At 42.8% G+C, this 19,182-nt stretch overlaps 1 protein-coding gene across 5 annotated transcripts; it reads left to right on the top strand.

Moving 5' to 3' along the window:
* The first annotated feature begins 2,966 nt into the window (after positions 1-2,966).
* Positions 2,967-18,551, top strand: LRRD1 (leucine rich repeats and death domain containing 1). 5 transcript variants are annotated; one of them, XM_075587379.1, is made up of 6 exons: positions 2,967-3,115; positions 3,791-5,370; positions 7,906-8,104; positions 12,127-12,288; positions 13,488-13,608; positions 17,540-18,551. In XM_075587379.1, exons 2-6 carry the CDS (start codon positions 3,856-3,858, stop codon positions 17,721-17,723), a joined length of 2,181 nt encoding a protein of 726 aa, XP_075443494.1. In that variant the 5' UTR covers positions 2,967-3,115; positions 3,791-3,855; the 3' UTR covers positions 17,724-18,551. The 5 variants fall into 5 exon arrangements, with proteins under 5 accessions (XP_075443494.1, XP_075443495.1, XP_075443492.1 ...); XM_075587380.1 differs by lacking the exon at positions 2,967-3,115 and adding an exon at positions 3,130-3,363; XM_075587377.1 differs by lacking the exon at positions 2,967-3,115 and adding an exon at positions 3,130-3,271.
* Positions 18,552-19,182: the final 631 nt, after the last annotated feature.

The raw sequence follows: 19,182 nt of genomic DNA on the forward strand, positions 1-19,182 counted from the left end.
TGCCTTTTCCTTGACAAATGTTTTGCTGCATTACAATGCTAGGGTCTATTCAGGGTTTGCTGTGGGTTGAGTGGGTGAGGGTTGATGGGGGGGGGGCAGTTGTCTGCAGTCAGTGTTGGGAGAGGCTTCAGTAAAATAAGTTGTAAAGGGGTGGGGGTTAAGTGTGCAGGCTAATAAGCATGGGGTCATAGTGTGGTCAGAGAAGCTCACCGTTTGTTGCCTTGTGTAGAAGAGTTTGCAGTCACTCCAGTCCCCAGTCGCCTCTAGTCAAACTACAGTCTATATATTCTCACTTAAAAGACACAATTTAAAATGCCAATCCAGACCCTGCCAATGCAGGGGGTGGTGTTACTTGTATACATCTAAGCAGTCACATGACCCTCCCCCCTCCCCAACAAATCAGCCTGTTACAAATTGGTCAATTAGCAGCACACAGTTAAAAAACAAACAAAAACCTTTTGATATTCAAACATACCAAAGATCAATAATAAAGTCCTGGTATTTGTTTTAAAACAGGGGTTGCAGTTCAGAAACATACTCTAAAATGCCAGTGCAGACCTATGCCCCCGCTCCTCTGTCAGCTCTGCCCCCGCTCCTCTGCTGCTCCGCCCCCGCTCCTCTGCTGCTCCGCCCCCGCTCCTCTGCTGCTCCGCCCCAGCTACTCTGCCAGCTCCGCCCCCACTCCTCTGTGCCAGGTCCGCCCCCACTCCTCTTCCAGCTCCACCTCCACTCCTTTTCCTGCTCCACCCCCACCCCCACTCCTCTGCTGGCTCCACCCCCACTCCTCTGCTGGCTCCACCCCCACTCCTCTGTGCCAGGTCCGCCCCCACTCCTCTTCCAGCTCCACGCCCACTCCTCTGCTGGCTCCACCCCCACTCCTCTGCTGGCTCCACCCCCACTCCTTTTCCAGCTCCACCCCACTCCTCTGCTGGCTCCACCCCCACTCCTCTGCTGGCTCCACCCCCACTCCTTTTCCAGCTCCACCCCACTCCTCTGCTGGCTCCACCCCCACTCCTCTGTGCCAGGTCCGCCCCCACTCCTCTTCCAGCTCCACGCCCACTCCTCTGCTGGCTCCACCCCCACTCCTCTGCTGGCTCCACCCCCATTCCTCTGCTGGCTCCACCCCACTCCTTTTCCAGCTCCACCCCACTCCTCTGCTGGCTCCACCCCCACTCCTCTGCTGGCTCCACCCCCACTCCTCTGCTGGCTCTGCCCCCACTCTGCTAGCTCTGCCCCCACTCTGCTAGCTCTGCCCCCACTCCTCTTCCAGCTCCACCCCCACTCCTCTGCATGCTCCGTCCCACTCCTCTGATGGCTCTGCCCCCACTCTGCTAGCTCTGCCCCCACTCTGCTAGCTCCATCCCCGCTCCTCTGCAGAAGTGAACAGAATTGAGGGGGCGTGTGACTAGAAACTCTGTGACATGCTGCAGCTTCACACACCTGTGACCCCAGCACACAGTAATACCGCGGTAATAAAAAATGGGAAGTATCAAATTATCGTCCATATTTATCACTGTGGCATTACTATACCCTCTCTATATTGCCCAACCCTACACCGTTCATATCAGAGTCGGCTTGGTGCCACTTACCTGCCCAGGTATCTCCTCATTTTAGCAACGTCGCGGCATCATATGAAGTCGCGGCATCACGTTGTCATGACAACGTGACGCTGAGACGTCGCAAAGATGAGGTGATGCCAGAGAGAAGCCAGATGGAGGCCCCGCGCTCGCAATCAATGTAACTGTTGTGTGGCAGAGCGCGGGGCCTCTGTCAGAGCGGGACTGCCTTCAAGCCGGCCCAATATCACTCTTTCCATCTGTCCTCTCCTCATGCATTTCTCCCTTTTACCCCTGATGTCTTTTTCCTTCCTCCCAAAGCTTTTCTTTCCCCGTCTGTTTTCTCAACGCTCCCATGTCTCAGTATATCTTATTATTCCATTCATGCCATTCTCTTTATTTAATCCCAAATGTATCCCTCTCTCCACCTGTCTTTTTCTTATTTTCCTCTTCCTGTCTTCATTCTCTCTTTAACTATCATAATGATCTCCCCAGTATCGTTTTTTCCTTCCCCTTCACATCTTTCTCACTCTCTTGACCTGTTTTGTCTGCTTACCCCCTCATGTCCCTCTCTCGTCACCCCCTCCTATGTCTCTCTATCCACCCCCCTCATGTCTCTCTTCCCCCCTCCCCAACCCCCCCCGCATGACTCTCTTCCACCCATGTCTCTCTTTCACCTCAGGTGTGCTCCTTTTTCAGCACAACCATCTCTCCCTAACTTATTTGGAGGGAGGTTTAAGGGGATATACAGTATATGCAACTGGAGATACTACTAACAAGGAACTACTCCTCCCAAGTTTTGATTCTTAAAAATCCGACCACGGATTACAAGTGATCGCTCGGATTTTTAGTGATATAAAAAAAAAAAAAACAGCGGACTTGGCTTTTGAGACTGATCCACAGCTGCAAGGAACGGACTACCCATCTCCGATTCAAACGCGAAGAAAAAATGCGCCCATTTCTACACTGACATATCCCTTGTGTGTGTGTTTGTGTGTTGTGTCTAGTATGTGTGTGCAAATGGATCTGTGTTCATTTAAGTAACGTCATTTAAAAATAAATAAATCAATATTTGCATAAAATCTGTCAGCATTAAAAGCAGCTCCACGAAAAAACAAAGATAATGTCATACGTTTCCGTGGCAGGCACGGAAAGAGCTTCAGCATTTTCTTTTCAATAGCACGGAGTTGCTAGGCGAAGGCTTTGAATACGTTTTGGTTTATTCTCATACCAGAGGAGAGTGTTTCAGGGGAAACCAGCATGGAATACAGTACATCAGGATTAACTACACAAGATCTATATCAGGTAAAGCTGACACATTGAAACTAGCCAGAATTTTGCTTGGCAGACAATCATACCAAACATAAATTAATTAACCACTCCTAGCACATTCTTTTGACTGCCAATCTTGTTTATGTGTATTTGGATCAATAGGACTGTGTGTTCTCTGAGAAAGGAACAATAAAAGTAAATACATGCTCAGTGCTTTCGACAGACTATATACAGCATGTGACCCTGCACCTCTCCCTGCTTATTATGACCTATGTGTTTATGTACAGGTGAGTCACCATAGTGCCTGGTCAGTCACTACTTGTGCCTGAAATCATTGCTTGCAGTCACTTCGATAGTTGAGAAACAACCTTGAAAAGCTCAAGATCTCTTGCTGGGAATTTCAGTCTCCTGATCACATCATCTAATCTTCTCTAAATGGTACAGTAAGTAATCCGGGGTTCTTAACGCTGCTAGTATTACATTCCCAGACTGCCTTTGGATTCCTTTGCCTGCGCATGCACAGTAAACAGCCCAGGTAAGCCAGAGGGGTCTTAAAAAGTGATGAAAGGTCCGTACGGGACCTGAAACGTTGTCTTTCCACTGTTCTTGGCTGTCACGTTAAATGGAGAAACTTCATTATGAACTTGTGAGTAGAGCTCTGCTTTCTATCTCTGTTTTAGAGGAGACCTGTACTTCGAATAACTTGTTTGTCTATGTTGTGTTGGCTGCAGGAGAGGATTTTCCTCGCCTGAAACTGTTTCCCCCGCACTGTGGAATTATGCTATATATAATTCTAGTCATTAAACAACCCAAGCATTTTAACAAATGTACCTACCATTTACTAAAGCCTTCATTGTCATATGAACCTACAAGGATTTAATTTTGAGGGTTTAATAAAAATAAGATGACTTGTTCTTGATCCTTCAATAATTTCACATTTCAAATATGTTTGTATTTTGCAGATTGTGGAGAAATGGTAAATTTGCCAAATTAAATCCATGAACCCCTATTGTGTGTGACTACATCAATGACAATGTTATCTGATACAGATAGTATTACATCCATCAACCTGAATGCTAAAGAGCTCATTGAAATACCAGGAGATGTTTTCAAATGCAGTGATGTCAAATGTTTGCAATTAAACAACAATGCGATAAAAAAGCTTCCAAAAGATGTGGGACGTCTCTCAAAGCTAGAAATATTGTTAATGGAAGGAAATGCGCTGACATCTTTACCACCTGAAATTGGCCAACTTTCTCAACTCAGAGCAATAAACATAAGCAATAACCACATAGCATGTCTACCTGATGAAATATCACGCCTTGGAAACATCAGGCAACTCTTGGCCAATGACAATAACCTTACACAATTACCTTCCTGCCTGGGAGACCTTGTCACTTTGCAGATACTGGGATTAAGTGGGAACTCTCTCAAAACTCTGCCAGAGTCAATGAGCTCCATGAAGAACCTGCATGTGTTGGACCTGGATTGCAATCAGATTTCCACACTGCCAAAAGCCCTGTTCAAACTTCCACAGCTGGTCAAACTCTGCCTGGCTGGAAACCAGATTAGAAGTTTGCCGAAAGAAATAGGGGATCTCAAGAGCCTGCGAGAGCTTTCATTGAATAACAACCACATCACATTTTTACCAGTGCAGCTCTACAATCTGAGAAATTTGGAAGAGCTCAGGGTGGATGACAACAAGCTGGTTGTATTATCGGACAAGGTCAAGCACTTGCAACAACTTAAGGTCCTCACCATTGCCAATAATTTACTCACATGCATCACAGAAAATGTTTGCCACTGTGGCTCTATAGAAATTTTGACTGTGAGTGGCAATCAAATACATGAACTTCCTACAAAGATTCACAAGCTCGAAAACTTAAGGGAACTACACATTGGCAGAAATGCATTGGAAACATTACCAGAGCAACTGGCTCACCTGACGTATCTCTCAGTGATAGAATGTGCAGACAATGCTCTGCTATATGTTCCAATTGAATTAAAAGACTGTGTACACATAACTAAACTGGATCTCAGCGGTAACAAACTTCCAGAAGTGCCCCAAGCACTGTGCTCCATGACTGCTCTGTTGAATTTAAATCTGAGTCAGAATGATATTTCGGAAATACCTGAAAGTCTTATTTACAATAATAAACTAAAACACCTGGAATTAAGTGGAAACAAACTAGAAGTATTCTCTGTGCATATCTGCAATCTTCACAATCTTATGTACTTAAATCTCAGTAAAAATGGGATAAGCAGTGTTCCATCAGATGTGGCCAATATGGAGTCTCTTTACGAGCTCTTGCTACATTGCAATAAGTTTACATGTTTTCCACTCGAACTGTGCACTTTAAAAAGTCTTCAGAAAGTTGATCTTTCAGAAAATCACATAGAAACTGTACCTTCAAAAATCAGTGAGCTACAGGGGCTTAAAGAGCTGAATCTTTCCAACAACCATTTTAAAGCCTTCCCAAGTGAAGTATGTTATGTTACATCACTGGAAACTCTGAAGGTCAGACAGGAACATGGAATTAAGGTAAAAACACCATTTTACAAATTGCCCTAACTTTCCTACAGTCATAGCATTAATGTCAAAACATTTTTATAACACTGATATTTTAGAAGTGATGTTAAATTCGTTCCTCAGCAGGATGTTATCCCCTTCTTCCCACAAAAGCAGTATGTATGTATAATATTACATGTCATTATATTATCTAAACCCATTAAAGAATTGCTGGAGGTTAGAAAAGAAGTTACACTGTGTACTACATGTATTGTATTACAACTCCAGCCTTTGTTGTTAAGTGGGACTGTAGATATGCAGCCTTAGGCCTCGGCCAAGCTCCTTGCTGGCGTGCAGAGGCGCGCTGAGGCTCAGGGAAAGCGGGTGCTTTCCCTGGCCTTAGAGAGCGCCATCCGGGGGCATGTCGGGGGCGTGTCGTGGGCGGGCCAGTGACGTCACGGAGCTGGTTCGCCCTCATTGGGCGAACCGCTGCGCTCCGGCAAGCAGGAAAATTTTAAATTTTCCTAAGACCTACGCTTCCACGCGCTTGCGGAAGCGTAGGTGAGCCCCTACTAAAGCCGCTCTAATTGCGGCTGTAGGGGCTCAGTGCCGAGGGGAAGCGCGCCTCAGAGCGCCTCCGCCAGCAAGCAGTAACCCTGGACGAGGCCTTACTCACCATGCACACAATAATATCAGGGAGACCGGGTTGCAGAGATGGGGGAGTCATTACTGTAGCACAGAGCCACTCTTCTGCCATTAAGAGATACAAGTGGAATACTAACAAACGACCTATGTCTGGGTGTTCCATACTTACAGTAGCTCAGAAAGGATATATTTCCTACTTCTTGATACAAGCTCTCTCATTTCCATCTCATGTTTATCAGATATGACTTTCCACATTTGGCCAGTGTGGCAAGTGGTATATTACATTGAATATACAATATAACAGTTCTTTCTTGATGTCTTTACTGATTTCCAAGCTAACAATCCTTTCTGATCCCAGTAGAGAAACCCCACTTTTAATGTTAGACCGATTTGCCCAAAGTTCTGAAGATCTTGTCACATTGCAGTTGTACTCAGATAATTTATTGCTGTGTTCTTGTCATGTTTTTAATCTGCCTTTCACATTAAACTGGGTGGCTGTTTGTGTTATTTTGTCTTTCATGACATGATAGGGTTAGGTGCTACTCGGCAAAGTAGGGACTGAAGATCTGCCTCTCAAAATGTGTCCAGTACACTTTAACAGTAATTCTAAGTATAGATTGTGGTTGTATTGAAGTTATAGTCATATATTATAATAATACTAGTACTACTACTAATAATAATAATAGAGTCTGTCAGAGCCATGGCTCCAAGACCATGAAAGCTAGATATGTGAAACTTTGCATGCATACCAAGGGGATTTAAATGCATTCATTCAATGTGAGATTCAAAGGTCTCTGACAAGCAAGTCATCCAGTGGGTTTTGTACCTGGTAGGCTATGTATCTGGCACCTGACATCAAAATGCACATAGCCTGGTGGCAAATAAGGAGAGTTAGACAGCTATAAAGTTTAAACAGAAAGCAGACGAAGAAAGAAAGAGAGGAAGTCCTTTGACACACGAGGAAAAAGCAAGAATGATGGAGGAGAGAGAGGCGGAAATAAATAGGAACATCATAAGTTATTAAAGGAAAGCAATAGGCGGGAGAGAGACAAGAGGGGGAGAAAGAGACACCAATTATTATTAGTCATTTTAATTACTTATAGAACAGAAGGGTAGCTGAGCACACCAAAAGAAATGCAATAATTTATAAAAAGGAGGCATACCTGAAGAAGGTGTTTGTACGGATGGTTTGTGACTGTAATCAGTCAATAAAATTAACTTTTTTTTATAAATTATTCAATTTCTTTTGGTGTGCTCAGCTACCCTTCTGTTCTACATGCAGTTACCCTGACTAGGTTTTTCTGCTTGCAGCACCCTCTACCATTCCTGTTTGTTGCTCTTGTTCCCATAGAGTTGGGACATCCCAAGATGCATTTATCTTGACTCTTGTGTGTTTAGCTTTCATTTTAATTACTGCAACCTGTGCGAAGCTTTGACCACCTAGTATCAAATAAACATTCAGACTGATATTTAAACCTAATGGAGTTAAAGAGATTAGTAAAAAGTGACAAGTAGAATCAAAGCAGAATAAGCATCAAGAGATGTATTGCCCTTTAAGCTGATCAGCATGAAAAATCGCCCATAACTGCGGTAAGTGCAGTTTCAGTGAAAAGAGCCACGTGGAAATCTGATTGCAGAGAGTCTTCAAACAAGTGGAAATTGAGAAATAAAGCAGCAAAGCATTTAAAAAAGGGTTGAAAGCAAATGTCAGGAGGGAGACATAGCAATCGATAGTGAGACAACAAATATCATGAGTATTGTAGTATGATTTGTGCATACTTGAAATAGGTGGGGAAATGTTAGAGGAGAGAAAAGAGTTGAATATAAATATGTGAATTTATACAATCAAAGACCAGAGAGTATTGAATGGGCCTATTAATTAGGCGTGGTAGACATTGGATATAACTGCACATTTTCTTTCAGTTAACTACAATTCCAGAAGAGTTATGTAAACTGGATAATCTCAAGGACCTTGACATATCAGACAATGCTTTGAAAACCCTTCCAAACAACATCGGGGAAACCAAGAACTTGATCCAAATAACAGCATCTAACAATCGGCTTGGTCATCTCCCTGCATCCATTACATCTGCACCATGTCTGCAACAAATCAGCCTGCAAGGCAAGTCCAATTACACGCTAGGTTTGTTTCTCAAGTAATAAATAACACTTACGCTAAATTCAACCTTAATGACTGAATACAGTTATAACCCACTCCTTGATTAGACTAGTGGTAATATATAGTAACATGTATTTGGGATCTACAATTTAGGAAAGGGTACAGAAAGAATACAAAAACAAGGGGGTGGGCACAACATACAGTATTTGTTCATTGTCATGAGAATCGAAAATGTCTCTGTTAAACAATAGTTAACGTATATTTAAAGAATGCTACCCTACTTTATTCTTTAAAACCGTGTTACCTTTGTACTAACATTTATGCATGTGGTGTATTCGTGTATCAGTAATGTCTAATGAATCCAAGGAGTTTTTGGAAACTAATCGTTGCACACCAGCATGCAAACATTTTCTTTGGGTATCTGTAATATAGCTTTGGGTATCTGTAAAATATCCTTATTACATCCCGTAATAACTGCATCATTTGATTGATATTGTACGATTCAGGGGAGTTTCAGCACTAGCTATTGTGCCTCTAGCAGTCAATAATATTTGGAAAAACACATGCTATTTTTAGTTGGGCAGATGTTGGTTTGCTACCCACATGGAATTTAAGTGCTGACTTACCCCAGTCACTTGACATATCAAGGCCCAGACCTTTCTCCCTTTCTCACCGCAACATTTCCAGCATAAAACAGATGCCGGGATGCACTAAGCTCGGCTACAGATTATCTCAGCGCGATACGGCAATAACACACATGAACTTAGATAGCCAGAGGGCGCAGCAACACATTGCTTTCTAAGGCTAAGGCCCCGCTCCCAGAGTCAGCGCGCCCGCACTGCAGACAGGCGGGGCGCTGACATACACAGACCGCGATATGCACTGTAGGGAGCGGGAGCCGGAGCGGGAGGTGGGCGGGAGTGGGAGGGAGTGGGAGGTTTGACAGGGAGGGGGGGCGTGGCTTGAGCGGAGGGACCCGCTACTTTCCCCCCCCTCCCTCCACGGACTCGGGCTGGAGCTGCTGATTGAAGGTAAGCAACACACACACACGCAGGCACACACACACGCAGGCACTCATACACACACACACAGACAGACAGAGGCAGGCACTCACGCACTCAGGCACACACATACACACACACACACAGACAGGCACTCACGCACTCAGACACACACACAGACAGGCACGCTGCTTTCACTCCACACTCCTCCCCGCTCCCCGAAGCCTCTCCTCCTCCCGAAGCCTCCCCTCCCCATTGGCTCACAGCCACACCACGTGACACGTCAACGCTAGGGATCACCATTTTCTTGTGTCCCATAGCGGCTGACGCGCCACAGCGTGTAGTGCGCTGTGCCGCCAGGGAGGACCGGGACCGGCTCCGCAGGATTCCCCTGCTGGTGGGGAACTCGCGTGTGGCCGCCCGCGCCAACAAGCGCAGCGGGACCGAGGCCTAATGAGCTCCAGGCTTCTCTGGGAGTGAAGGAAATAAACATTAAAAGAACTAAGGCTCATCCCATGCGCGCTTTGCGTGTGTCACGTTGTGCTCACCACAAACAAGACGAGACCCCGGTACTGAGATGGGAGTAGTAACAAACACCAGCCACAGGCACGGGGGCCACGTCCGGAGTGTAGGTTTGTCTTGACAGCCGGGTCAGGGATATAGATATCAGAGTAGTCTTATACTTGCCGAGTTCAACGTAGGAGATATCCGGAGCGTAGAAGGTACAATGCCGAGTTCAGGATTAGAGAGGAGCGAGGAGTCAGAGATAGCCAAGATCAGGAGCCAGAGGTTGGGGTAGTCAAAGCAAGCCGGTTCGGTAGACAGATCAAACTGGAATAAAGCAATAGGACAGGAACAAGGCAGGACCAGCAAGGGAAAACACAGAGTAACAAGAATCAATGCTCAGCCAATGTTTCTGTGACATTGGTGAGCATATATAGGCAGGATCAGCCAGCCCCTAAGGGGGTGGAGCGGGGGCGCGGCCCCCACGGCGGCCGTGATAGGTCTAAGGCTTCCAAGAACAGGTGTAGCTGTAGTGCAGCTAATGAATGCTTCAATGAGCAGGTGTAGCTGTTTGGCAGCTAGTGGATCTTGACATGGAGCTTGGGAGCGTGGCGCATGTGTCACGTGCGAGCTCCGCGCGCAGTAAGTGTGCGGCACAATCCGGGGGCGGAGCCTGAGTCGGCGGCGCGGATGACGCCATTTTGATGCGCGTGCATGTTGCGCGCGTTTGGTAAGGAATGCGGTCCGTTGGCACCCTGCGCGTGCGCGGTGGTGCTCGGGAGGATGCGCGAGACGGTTGCTAGTCCATAGACCTTACAGCGTGCCAACCCGACCTTTTTTCTTTCCCCACCTCTCTCTCCTTCCTCCTCCTCTCTCCCCCCCCATTCCTATCTCTCCCCCCCATTCCTATCTCTCCATCCCTGCTCTCTCTCCACCACATCTCTTTGATTTAATACCTTGTCATGTCATCAATTCTATCTGCCGCTCACTCCTCCAGCAATTTTGCTTTCTCCTCACATGTCAACTGACACTCTCTTTCTTCGTTTGCTTTCTCCCTAAATTTTATAGCTATCTGACTCTCCAAATCTGCCACCAGGCTATGTGCATTATAATGTCACTGATGAGCTTTATCTCACAGAGGGGCAGACCAAGGAATTTTATAATATAGTAAGAACTGTGGAATTTGGAGGAAGAAGACAAACTTGGTACAAGGGAGAACATTATTTTCTTTAAATGTAGTAAACATTTTTAAAACTCACTTTTCATACAAATTTTCCAGATACTGTAGGTAATCTTCTTGTGAGCCCACATAATCACCTCCCTTACATGCATTAGCCTTAGGAAAATTAGTTTAAAAAACTGGGGTCACCGGGGAGGGGAAAGAGGAATGGTTTGCTTTTGGAGCGGTCTTGTCCCATGGTTAGGTCTAGAGTTTGGTTATTTCAAAGCTAATAGTCTTGACAGCCACATCTACTGGAAAGGTTGAATGGATGTGCTTACGAGTCCACACTACCCCTAGAAAAGGTGCAACGCTAAAAAAAACAAAAATACGGTTGGCTTGTAGGTGATCTATCAAACCTTCATCTTTTGCATGTTTTAAGTTATATTTACCAGGTCTATTTGAGAGTTCAAATTAGGCTTGGATTAGTGGGAAACATCTAACCTATCAACACCAGCAGGTTATGTTAGATTTGTGACTGTGCATATGGGATGCATGCACCCTTTATAGGCACAGAGTAAATGTGGATTATATGTTGTTCTTTTAAAAGGTAAATAAATAACCAAGGTTGGCACTGTTCTTTTTTTAATGAAGGTGCCAAACCAATGTGTCCTGTCCTTAGAACAATAAATACTGCTTGTTTCCAATGAAACTGACAGTTTCTGCATGCTGTCCTGACAAATCCATTGGATACCCAACTGCCTACCACATGCACTATTAGCCATTTACCTTTATCAGTGGGCAGCTCTGTGTATTCTATGAGATTGTTCAACTCCTGGACCTTCAGTGATATTTGGCCAAATACCAACAAACATCTTTGGAGACCCTGATATACTGTAGGCACCCAACCACTCACATATGTTTGCCCATGTACAGTACATGCTCACTCATTTGCATTCACCCATAAACACAGTCCCTCAAATGTATTAACAATGCACACAGTCCCTCAGATGTATTAACTATGCACATAGCCACTAACAGGAACAAGGCACTCATTAACCTACACACCTATGAAACTACCCCTATCCCTATATTGGCACTTACCTATGAACACACACACAAGCACTTACACACTCTTACTCACGGACCATGCTTAACCTTACCCATTGTACACATGGCACCCACTCCCAGACACCCACTCATGCACACAGTCACTTAAACAGGCAGGCATACATTAGGGAGAATTGTTTTCTTTTGTCCCTCAAATGAACGTAGCTCACTTACAGTCTATTTCCCTGTGTATAACTAATAAGCCAGTAACACTACAACGCTACTAACTAACAAATGCTATTCTTTCCTAGGAAACAAGCTGACATCTTTGCCCAGTGACTTCTATCGTCTTGTGAAGCTGAGGGAGATAAATCTTGATAGTAACCCCTTGGGTAGACCTCCTAGTCTTGTGTGTGAAGGAAAACAACTCTATCCTATTGGACGCTATCTACAGAGTGCTAACATAAGGGATGGTATGTAAGAAAAGGGCTTTCCTGCCAACTAACTCCAGGATAATAGTCCGGTACATTAAGGCCAGTCTTTCCTTATATTTTACTCTATTATACAAAAGCTGTTAACAGACCGCTAACTGGAAATACAAGATACTTACTGGACCATTACTGCACTACTACCTGGCGTTAAACTGTAAGGGGTCATTGAATAATTTTACACAAGTAAATTGTTTCAAGCAGAAATTGTTACTTGGGACTTCCTTTTCAAGAACGGTATTAAAGGTGTAGAGTAGAAATGTTTTACATTATTGGAACCCCAATGTATGTTGTTAAGTGGAACTTCATCTTTATACAGCTTAAAAACAGAACTCACTCCCTAGTATATCTTGCTTTTTGTCTAATGATTCTAATCCCATATTATTAAACCAGCTATTCACTATATTAAGTGGCGACTATTTTGATTGCTATATTATGACATTGTATCTGAAGGATGTTATGAATGCATCTCTAGTTGTAGTTTAATTGCAAGCACAGACATATTTTATGAACACTGTGTGCATATGAAAATATGATTAACAATGATAGCAGTTACTAATTGCAATGTTTATGGTCATTAGCGATAGTAGTGATTAATTGCAATGGTTATTTCTGTTTACTGAGTATTGATGATGTCAAATATCATATGCTAAAGGCTTGTTATGTATGAAAAATCAGTGTTGGGTTTGAATTCTGTGAACACACTGTACAGCGATAAATGTGTCTGACCATTTCCATCGTGCGTTCAGTTTTCGCTCTACTGTAGGGTTGCCAACTGTCCCAGAGTTGGTGGGAATGTCCTCAATGTTTAAGGCATGTCCCAGCTGGAGATGGTTGAGGAATCTTTCATTTCTAGAGTGAGACTAGTGTTTGCGATTGGAATTGGTGTGGGCTAGAGATGTGCAAAGGGGTGGCATTAGCAGGAACAGACAGAGAGGGGGAGACGGGCTACCCAGTCAGCTCTAGAGGACGTAGGGAAAACATGTGCTAGTCAACTGACACCGGTGTGTCCTGCAGTGGAGCCAGATGCTGTTTTACAGTAGATTGCATGAATAGCCACGTGTAGGTGTTCTTACTTGCTTGAAACTTGGTAGCCCCAACGTGCTGGCCGCCCATACTCTTCTTGTATATTTATGCTGCCCACTGAAGGCTCCATCACATATATCATTATGTTCCTACTCTAGAGAGAATTATGCAGAAGATTTTCAAAATAGTCTCCTGCAATATCCCAGTGACAGCTTTCATATTTTTCTGCAAGAAACTGAGACTCAAAGATGAAGACATCAACGTAATTGCAAAGACCAAGTAAGTTACAGTTGTCATATTTGGTTACCTGTTGTGTCCGTGTGCAGTTAGCCTCATGCCCGCATTTACTCAACTTTGATAAATGATATGGATAGCTGCATTCATCAAAATTACTTTTCTCACGTGATAAGCCCTGTGATCATGTTATTTTTCTTATCTCTGGAATGTGGCAGTGATATTTGTATAGCTCAGCATGTAAATAAGCTTACACATAACTTTCCATGACAACATTAGATTTTGGTTTAAACTAGGCTCTGCTCACATTATACACTTGCATACTCTTATCACAAATGTATTACACATGCTGGGCTTGAATATAAAAAGCAGCTTTTTGTGAAGAAACTTTTACAACTGAAATTCTGGTAGAGAGAAAGCCACAGAGAGCTACGTTGAAGTCAACTTTTATGGGCTTTGTGAACCACTAAAGTTTATGGGGACTACCAGTGGTGCACAGAACAAATGGAGAGAAGAAGGCGGTGCAGCTGCCTATGTCAGTGAAACAGACCAGAGTCCCGGTCTGTTTTACTGACGTAGGCAGCTGCACCGCCTTCTTCTCTCCATTTGTTCTTTGCCAGCACCTCGGTAGGAGCACGCCGACAGCGCCAGGATCCCACACACCAACAGTGAGTCATGCATTGATTTGTTCCGGTTTCTTCTTGCAAAGTGTTCCTCAGTGAAGAGGTTATATAGGGGCCGGATACCACTGTGTTATAGAGTGTGGCTACGTGGGATTTCTCTTACATTGCGTTGTATATAAGGCTCAATATTGCATTTGTGCCTGATCTAGTCTGAGTAGCGTCGCTGAGGGAAGTAAATACCAGTGGTGCACAGCCTGTAGGGAGACCTGCTGCTGGGCGTTATCCAGTGCTCAAATCCATCTCTGTTTTATCAAATTTGACTGGAGATTTTTATGGCCAAAAACATTCCGAACAGCCCTTTGGACTATATAAAATCCGCCCCTTATAGAATAACTTCCTGTCCTATATTGAAGGAGAATTCAGATGAACTTGATAACATGCTAAATCTTTTGATTATTCCAGAATTTACAGCTTCGCTCAAGTTAATGTTAGTTCTTTTGGGTGAAAATAAATTAAAACATATTTTAAATAATTATATATATATATATATATATATATATATATATATATATACATACACAATAATAATTATTTTTGTATATAGTAAGTTGCAGTACTAATGCATATGCATTAGTGGTTGGGTACTCCTATTTATTATTATTTAATATTATTCTTAATTAGAATGTTTAGAAATAAATTAGAAACCGCTAAGCTTCGTTTGGCAAAAAACACACAAATATTATTCAGTGCTGATCTGAGTTTGTCATAAATTGTAGTGGCAAACTACTGTGTATATTATTATTAGTTAGTTTGTGCAGGTTTGTTATACATACATATGTTGACATGCAAACAAAGGAAACATGAGCATAAGGCGTAAGTAACAAGGTACGAAAGAACTGAAAAACTGGTCACAGATTTTTATAGAAACCACAACAAGCCAAAAAATAATGTTCAATTAACAACAATTGTATTTGGAAAAGAATTGTTACTTTAACCTGTCACATGCATTTCATCTCGAAGCTGCCAATGAATACTTTGCTATATGTCTGTACATATTGATTGAAGCAGGCAGCACAGGTAAACTACTTATTTTATACATAGGCAAAATATTCCTTAAACATGACAGCCTTTCTGGTTTTTTTATTAGTGATGCAATACAAATGATCTAAATATCTGATAAGTTGGTATACAGAACTTTGTCTTTTAGCGGTTTCTGTTAGCTAATGTAACCCTCCCTTTCGGCTCCTAGAGACTTTACATGAAATGCCTCTTAACTTGGCTTGCACAGAGTTGATTACCTTGTCAGGGTGCTGGATCCGTGCAGGCAGGGTGTTGGTAATGCAATGATGGGCACCAGGAACTTTATTCATACGGACAGCATATTTATTATTCACCATCGATAAAGTCTCATATGCACGGTACACATCACTTTGTGTATAGCATCATCCCTGTTCTCTGTATCCTCTTCCCGCTAGGAAGGTGCTGAGGCGTGACTAACTCCTGTTACCTAAAGGATCCCTCTGCTTTGTAGCATTGATAGTGCTCCATCTCCTTTGGGCCAGTGCCAGGGCTTGTACTACTCTCTCTGTCTGTAATCAGTATCCCCATCTTGGGTACTGAATGCCATCACGTGGCCTTCTGGGTGAGAGTCAGCTATGGACCCTCTGATGGGGCTGGTCCAACTATGCCTTGTGACTGCAGATTGGGGAGCCCCCTATGGGCATAGGCTACCTCTCTGCGAACCTTTAGAATAGTGTGTAGCCATTTCTGGGAACACTATCTAATCAAAGCACTCTCCTTAACTAGAAAACAATAAAGGGAATCCTTGCCCTATCGTAGACGTATCTACAGTATAAACCTATCTACACTATTCACAGTGCGATCTCTCTTCTTCAACTCCTCCTGGAACCTGACTTTCTAGAACGCTCTCCCTCCTATATATATCCAGCAATGACATCATTATCACTGGGCAGAAGAGGGCGGGGCTATGATTCTGCCTAGTCACCCAGCACCAAGGGTATTACTCGGTGTGGGCCCACACAGATAATCCCTTAAAGCCATAGTAATCCCAAAGGGGGGTTGGTTACACTAAGGTTAAGACCAATTTGAATTGATTTCTCAACCCTCCCTACCCCCTGAGAACTTGATCAGGGAGTGCTCCAGAGCTGAACCTCACTTATTTTAGTTCAGGGGAACCCCCCTTTTCCTGAGACACTGACTAGTTTTTATAACTAGGGTTCCTTCCTGAATTTTCAAAGATGGCAGCCTCTATCATCCAATAGGGAGCCGCAACACAAAACAGGGGTCCCCGGAGCTAACGATAGTCTGGTTCAGCTCATAATGGGGAGGGGGCGGGACACAAGTAGCGAAGATTACTGCTTTAAAGCCATGCAGTTGCAATAACTAGCATCCAATCACACGCTATTTAAGGCTTGTCGTGCTTTATGATGTCATCAGAAGCTAGGAGCCAATCGTGCCATGAGTGATAATCAATACAGATATAGCAAGACTTGCTGTCCCCGGTGCTGCGGATGAACCAGCAAAGGTCCGTGGTGCTGGGGACCTTGTCTGCCGCGATATAGCCCGGGTGTTGTCCATGTTTCTGTATAATACCCTCCGCATTATTAATCCTTTGGTGGCTGCAACCACCATGGGCGCGTGACCGTGCGTGTCTGTGGCACTGAAGACACTTCGGCTGGCTACATCTGTAAGTCTTTTTACAATCCAACATGACAAAAAAGGTGACCAATACTTAAATAGAGATGAGAAGAGTAGAGCACCGTCAAGAACAGGAGTCAGGAGAGGATCCAAATACAAAAAATCTTTCATGGAGTTTAACCCAGCATAGGGAAAGGTTTTCCCTATGCTGGGTTAAACTCCATTAAATATTTTTTGTATTTGGATCCTCTCCTGACTCCTGTTCTTGATGGTGCTCTACTGTACTCTTCTCATCTTTACTTGGACTCTATTATCAGCAGCAGCAGCAGCAGCACGGCTTCCCTACAAGGAGGTGTCCAAGTTCTAGCCTCACTGCCCCCAATGAAATTGAGTGTGGTGAGTTTTCTCATTCACTCTCGGTTTTCAGGGATTTATGGCTATATCTGGTTATATGGACTGACTCACTGATATATTATACACCTACCTATGTTTGGGATTTATTATTTACTGTGTAGCTGGGTATTTGAGCATTCTGACAACGCTCTTTACCAATACTTAAATACAAATATAACTGGATGTGTTGCATGTGCTGCTGTATGTTTCCAATGTCTGTAAGCTTCCAGTTACAGTATAACCACATTAACATGTACATAGTTAATACTCAATCTACATAATAATGTATACTTCTATTTTAGATCACTTGAACTGCCAGACAAAATCCTGCAAGCCCTGAATCTCTGGAAAACAGAAAACCAAGCCAAGTGTACCCCGGCAGCCATCACTGATCAATTGATTCTAGTATTAGTTAGGTCTGATTTATACGACGCTGCACTAAAAGCTAAAATTGTAAGAATTAATGCAAGGGCAATACAGTTCTGAACAGCTACTATCCATATTGCGTTTGTGTGTGCTGGAGATGTGTGTGTGTGTATACACTGTTCAGAAAAAATAGGACTTTTTAAATTTTTCGGCATATCTTGCAGAAAAATCACAAAATTGTCATGAAAATTTGAGCAATAATAGGTCTGTCACAGTAGATAATTAAATTTAAGAATTATTTGTTAATCTAATAAATATTATTTGGCATTGGGGACGGAATAATGACCTCATCAAGTGCACAGGTACTAAATGGTGTTTTGTGAAGAAGATAGGCACGTTATAAAGTGTTTGAGACAGAGCAAGAATTATGGTCCCCAAACCCTGACATAAAATGTTTCCTGATAAAGGATGGTCGCTGGAAGGTCTGACAAAACGAATGAGTAAAACAACGTATCGTTCAGGAGTGGGAGCAGCTGGATCAATACGTTATCGATGATGCAATCAGACAGTGGTGTTCTTGTCTTTGGGCGTGCATTGCAGCAGGAGGACGACTTTTTGAACATACACTTTGAACTCACATGTTATAGTAATTTTAGTTTTTCAGATTAGATTACAACAGTTTAACACATTAACGAGCTACAGTACAAAGGAGAAACTATTTCTCGTGTAATGAACATGAACCTCCCGCAGTGTACCTAGTACTTGTTGTCATAATACAGTGACATCAATTTAGTTAACATCAGTTAATTGTCTACATTGTGCTTGTTATCTAGTGTTAATCTACATAGCTGCTCTACAATTGTACATATTTTTATGGGAATTGAGCGAGAAATATATAAAATATACTGAAAAACAAAAGGGGACCCTTTTTTCCTGAACACCATGTATATATATATATATATGATATATTACATATATTGTTTATAAATGTGTAATACATATACACATATATAAAAGAAAATACTAAATATCAGAGCAAATAAATATACTCTTAATTAATGAGTTCATTATGAGTCTAGGTGTGTAAACATAATATTAACATATATTAACATAGAAACTATGTCAGTGCATACGTCAAAACAGTGATATAATTAAACATATAAAGTTGCAATTTAGATACTATAAATCATATGCAAAAACTCAGTTTAAAGACGATAAATAGTCCCATTAAGTGAAAAAATAACACACACACACACACGATAATCAGAGGAGTCAAAACAGCTTCTAAAAGGGATCAACCAGAAAAAAATGTTTATAAAAAGAACAAAGGAGCACATTCTCCATAGATAATGCACATATTTTAATGCAGCAAAAATATATATATACCCCTTATTAATGAATAAAAACACACTCGTATATAGAGCTAGCCTAGCTCTATATATGAGTGTTTTCATTAACTAATAAGCGTTATATATATTTTTGCTGTATTAAAATATGTGCATTATCTATGGATCAGTTTTTTATACTCTTGCCAGTGGTCCCAATGTGTAAGGGAAATGTTTTCATGCATTTGATTTGA

Source organism: Ascaphus truei, chromosome 2 (genome assembly GCF_040206685.1).
Source record: "Ascaphus truei isolate aAscTru1 chromosome 2, aAscTru1.hap1, whole genome shotgun sequence".
Taxonomy (NCBI): domain Eukaryota; kingdom Metazoa; phylum Chordata; class Amphibia; order Anura; family Ascaphidae; genus Ascaphus; species Ascaphus truei.

Bases quoted from the DNA above. Each gene is read 5' to 3' on its own strand.
- LRRD1 (XM_075587379.1), top strand. From the start codon at position 3,856: ATGACAATGTTATCTGATACAGATAGTATTACATCCATCAACCTGAAT. The intron at 5,371-7,905 runs GTAAAAACACCA...ATTTTCTTTCAG, and splicing joins GACAGGAACATGGAATTAAG to TTAACTACAATTCCAGAAGA. The intron at 12,289-13,487 runs GTATGTAAGAAA...TTCCTACTCTAG, and splicing joins GAGTGCTAACATAAGGGATG to AGAGAATTATGCAGAAGATT.